Source organism: Scylla paramamosain, chromosome 44, assembly GCF_035594125.1.
Source record: "Scylla paramamosain isolate STU-SP2022 chromosome 44, ASM3559412v1, whole genome shotgun sequence".
NCBI lineage: Eukaryota > Metazoa > Arthropoda > Malacostraca > Decapoda > Portunidae > Scylla > Scylla paramamosain.
In genome coordinates, this window is record NC_087194.1 from 4,409,567 (window position 1) to 4,415,014 (window position 5,448).

A 5,448-nucleotide genomic window follows, 5' to 3' on the forward strand; every position below is an offset into this window, starting at 1 on the left:
GGTGAGAGTGACAGTGCCTGGAAGTGAACAGCTGTTTGCTTCTCCACGCGTCACTCTTGATCTTGATCTTGGCTTAATCTTGATGTTAGAGGTGGCTCAGGATAAATCCTGAACCAGGCCTTTGGATCAGCGACTCTAATAGAAGAAAAAAAAAAAAAAAACGAATAGTATCATTTATACTAACTGCCCTGCATTTAGCATGCAACATTCTCTCCAGAAACTCGCATCACAGACTCAATGTCTCAATCATCCTTGCATTTGCCGATTCACTCATAATCTTTTTTTATTTTTACGTAGGAGGGACACCGGCCAAGGTCGACAAATATATATATATATATATATATATATATATATATATATATATATATATATATATATATATATATATATATATATATATATATATATATATATATATATATATATATATATATATATATATATATATATATATATATATATATATATATATATATATATATATATATATATATATATATATATATATATATATATATATATATATATATATATATATATATATATATATATATATATATATATATATATATATATATATATATATATATATATATATATATATATATATATATATATATATATATATATATATATATATATATATATATATATATATATATATATATATATATATATATATATATATATATATATATATATATATATATATATATATATATATATATATATATATATATATATATATATATATATATATATATATATATATATATATATATATATATATATATATATATATATATATATATATATATATATATATATATATATATATATATATATATATATATATATATATATATATATATATATATATATATATATATATATATATATATATATATATATATATATATATATATATATATATATATATATATATATATATATATATATATATATATATATATATATATATATATATATATATATATATATATATATATATATATATATATTGGATTTTGTCGACCTTGGCCGGTGTCCCTCCTACGTAAAAATAAAAAAGATTATGAGTGAATCGGCAAATGCAAGGATGATTGAGACATTGAGTCTGTGATGCGAGTTTCTGGAGAGAATGTTCGTGCTAAATGCAGGGCCAGTTAGTATAAATGATACTATTCGTTTTTTTTTTTTCTTCTATTAGAGTCGCTGATCCAAAGGCCTGGTTCAGGATTTATCCTGAGCCACCTCTAACATCAAGATTAAGCCAAGATCAAGATCAAGAGTGACGCGTGGAGAAGCAAACAGCTGTTCACTTCCAGGCACTGTCACTCTCACCTCCCTGTCACTTCTGTCTCTCTCTCTCTCACTACCAACCATGTCGGTGGAAGCGCTGCAGAGGAGAGTGGCGGAGCTGGAGGAGGAGCTGAGGCGAGCGAGGAAAGCAGGAGGAGGTCCGGAGAGGGAGAAAATAGCGCAGATGTCTGGCGAAGTGGTGGATACTAACCCGTACAGGTGTGTCACGTATGGGGATGGGGGGGGGCGTGGGGGTAGATACAGTTTGGTACGTTTTTTAGTGTTGTTTTTGTGTGTCGGATATTATTAGTTTTATTTATTTATTTATTTATTTTTTGTGTTATTGGTGTGACAAGTGTATCATTCACCTACGGTCGTCTGCAGCTGGTCACCCAGCCAGCCGTTAGGTCAGTATGAGCTGAAGAGCTCATACTGACCGATCTTTGGGCAGGACTGAGACCACTCACACACCACACACCGAGACAGCGAGGCCACAACCCCTAGGGTTACATCCCGTACCTCCTAGCTGTTAGGTGAACAGGGGCTACACATTAAGAGGCTTCCCCATCTGCCTCGCCGCGCCCGGGACTGGAATCCGTCCCCTTCGCGGTTGTGAGCCGTGCGTGGTAACCACTACGCTATGCGGTGTGTGATGTGTGATTCACCTACGGTCATCTGCTGGTCACCCTGCCAGCCGTTACCCTGTGGAAAGATCTCAGAGCTCATAGTGACAGATCTTTGGGTAGTGTGTGTGTGTGTGTGTGTGTGTGTGTGTGTGTGTGTGTGTGTGTGTGTGTGTGTGTGTGTGTGTGCTCTTGTCTAATTGTATTGTTGGTAAATCTTAAGAATACCATCACCTTGTATTTAATTTTTGCCTTCCCTCCCCGGCCCCAGCATGCTTGGGTATGGGTGGGTCAGGGTTTTTGGATTAGAAAAAAAAAAAAAAAGTAAAATTTGGCCTTCAAGGAAAGTCTCCAGGTAAAGTAATTCTTTTTGAGAAGATTTTTGAGCTGGGGAAGCAAATGTGACTAAAATATGGCCCCTCAAACCTAACCTAACCCTGGGGGCGCTATATCCCTGGCGACTCTCCCCTTACCTAACCTAATGGGGGATGTGCCACTTCAACCCTGACAACCTGCTTGTTATAATTACACTTAAGTCTTTTTCCTATTCAGACGCTTGAATTGTGTTGTTACCATATCTATGTGTGGGCCCTGCTAGGCCTCCTTCAGCTGTGTGTGTGTGTGTGTGTGTGTGTGTGTGTGTGTGTGTGTGTGTGTGTGTGTGTGTTTCCTTACCTACTTGTTGGTTTATATTATTATGACATGTTTTCCTGTATTTTTATAAACTTTTTTATATTTATTTATAATTATTTTATTTATTGTTTTTTTACTATCACAGGTGTGTTTTAATTGAATTACTTCCTTTTTGTTGAGTCAGTATTTAAGCATGAACACACACACACACACACACACACACACACACACACACACACACACACACACACACACACACACACACACACACACACACACACACACACACACACACACACACACACACACCCCTGAAGGTGCCGCGCACGGACCGGTACAGACTCAGTGCGATTCCCACCATGGTGCGAGCCATCAATCAATAGTATTTCCCTCCTAGATTAGACTTACCTTTAGGATTAATGTTAAGTTTTTCCCCATCCCCTATGTACATTTTCAGTTTGTCAACTGCCTAAATAATAAACCGTTTATTATTATTATTATTATTATTACACACACACACACAATAAAAAAAGCAAAGAACAAAAAAATAAAACAGTAAAGCCACGATTTAACCACAAAAAAAAAAACACACAAAACAAAAACAAAACAAAAAACGAAGAAAATAAAAAGTCTACGCCTCACAAGTAAATACAAATGAAATAAAACTATCCACATTCTCTCCACCACGACTGCTCCACCCACAGCCGCTTGATGGCCTTGAAGCGGATGGGGATTGTGGAGGACTACGAGAAGATCCGAACCTACACTGTGGCTGTGGTGGGAGTGGGTGGAGTGGGGAGTGTGACGGCGGAGATGCTGACTCGCTGTGGCATTGGCAAGGTGAGGAGGTGGAGGAGTAGGTGGAGTAGTGGTGGTGGTGGTGATGGTAGAAAACATATGCAGCATTAATTACAGTAATATTAATAGTGGTGGTGGTGGTAGTAGTAGTAGTAGTAGTAGTAGTAGTAGTAGTAGTAGTAGTAGTAGTAGTAGTTGTAGTAAAAAAGTGACCTTAAATGTAATAATGAAACTCTCTCTCTCTCTCTCTCTCTCTCTCTCTCTCTCTCTCTCTCTCTCTCTCTCTCTCTCTCTCTCTCTCTCTCTCTCTCTCTCTCTCTCTCTCTCTCTCTCTCTCTCTCTCTCTCTCTCTCTCTCTCTCTCTCTCTCTCTCTCTCTCTCTCTCTCTCTCTCTCTCTCTCTCTCTCTCTCTCTCTCTCCAAACAGCTGCTCCTTTTCGACTACGACAAGGTGGAATTGGCCAACATGAACCGCCTCTTCTTCCAACCACACCAGGCGGGGCAGAGCAAGGTGGAGGCAGCAGCAGCAACCCTCCGCTCCATCAACCCAGATGTGGAATTTGAAACACACAATTACAACATCACAACGCTGGATAATTTTGACCACTTCCTCGGCCGTGTCAGGTGTGTGGTGTTGCAGGTGTGGGTGTGGGTGTGTTAGGTTAGGTTAGAGTAGTTTTGTGTGTGTGTGTGTGTGTGTGTGTGTGTGTGTGTGTGTGTGTGTGTGTGTGTGTGTGTGTGTGTTTGTTGGTTAGGTTAGGGTAGCAGCATCACCTCATCCACATTTTTCCACATCCTGTCAAACAAGACACCCCAAAGTAAACAAACGCAACCACATACATTCCTCCACATTACAAAGCATCAATCCACACATCCACATATCCACACTGACCACAACACACACACACACACACACACACACATGACCACCTATCCACCTAACCACATGCACAACCACATACTTAACAAAAACTACCACCAATAGTACATTCCACCTCTATAGCCACCTGCTCCACTTCTTGCAGGGGTGGTGGACTGGAGGGTGGAGCGGTGGACTTGGTGCTGAGCTGTGTGGATAACTATGAAGCGCGTATGGCAGTGAACCGAGCCTGCAATGAGCTGGGGCAGACCTGGTTCGAGTCGGGTGTGTCTGAGAATGCCGTTTCAGGTCACATACAGTTCCTCATTCCCGGGGAGACTGCCTGCTTCGATGTGAGTGTGACATGACCTTGACCTCCCTTGAACATTACTTGATCTGATTTTGACCTTTGGCTGACCTGATTTTGACCTTCATTGACCTGATTTTGACCTTGGCTGACCTGATTTTGAACTTCATTAACCTGATTTTGACCTTGGCTGACCTAATTTTGATGAGTGTGACCTAGCCTTGACCTCACCTTGATTCATGCCCTGATCTTGAACATTACTTGACCTGACCTGATCTTGACCTTGACTAACCCAATTTTGATGTTGACCTGGCCTGACCTCACCTTGATTCTTGCCCTGATCTTGAACATTACTTGACTTGACCTGACCCTAACCTTGATTCTGTCTGTAAACATGACCCTTAATTGATTTGAGCATGGCCTTAACTACCATTTGTCCACACCCACCATTAGTAGTTACCATTAATGATGAAAAACTGTTCCCAACTACTCGTTTTAGCAAATCCTCGAACAGCTTCTTGTTAAAACTGTGCACTTTGTTTGTCATTAGATGTGTTGACAGCTTCTCCTCAGGGGCTGTCACGCTGGACAAAATTCCTGTGGCACCTCAGTCAGACCCAGGATTACCGCGGGTGTGCTTCTCGTTATTAGCAGTTTCTAGGACATCCACGGTCTTCCAGTGCTGTGTTAGAGTTCACTGGGCTGGTAGATAAAGTGATGTTGAAGCCTTTCATAAAAACATCCTTAATTGACAAACCACATTTCTTCAACAAGTGAAAACAAACTACTGACAGTATGCTGATTAATTGTAGCAGGAGAAACTTGAGGTACTACAAGTTTAAAGATACTGTAGCTACAAGTGCCTGAAGGAGAGTGGAGAGAATATGTCTGTCAGTGTAGCCAACCCAGTGTGGCAACTTACCCACT

At 39.3% G+C, this 5,448-nt stretch overlaps 1 protein-coding gene across 1 annotated transcript in view; it reads left to right on the forward strand.

Moving 5' to 3' along the window:
- Positions 1-1,283: 1,283 nt before the first annotated feature.
- Positions 1,284-5,448, forward strand: part of LOC135094137 (ubiquitin-like modifier-activating enzyme 5) — a 5,978-nt gene continuing 1,813 nt past the window's right edge. The window contains exons 1-4 of the mRNA XM_063993944.1: positions 1,284-1,521; positions 3,263-3,398; positions 3,783-3,979; positions 4,381-4,567. Coding sequence (XP_063850014.1) covers positions 1,385-1,521; positions 3,263-3,398; positions 3,783-3,979; positions 4,381-4,567 — 657 coding nt within the window. The 5' untranslated portion in view covers positions 1,284-1,384. The remainder of the gene's footprint in view (positions 1,522-3,262; positions 3,399-3,782; positions 3,980-4,380; positions 4,568-5,448) is intronic.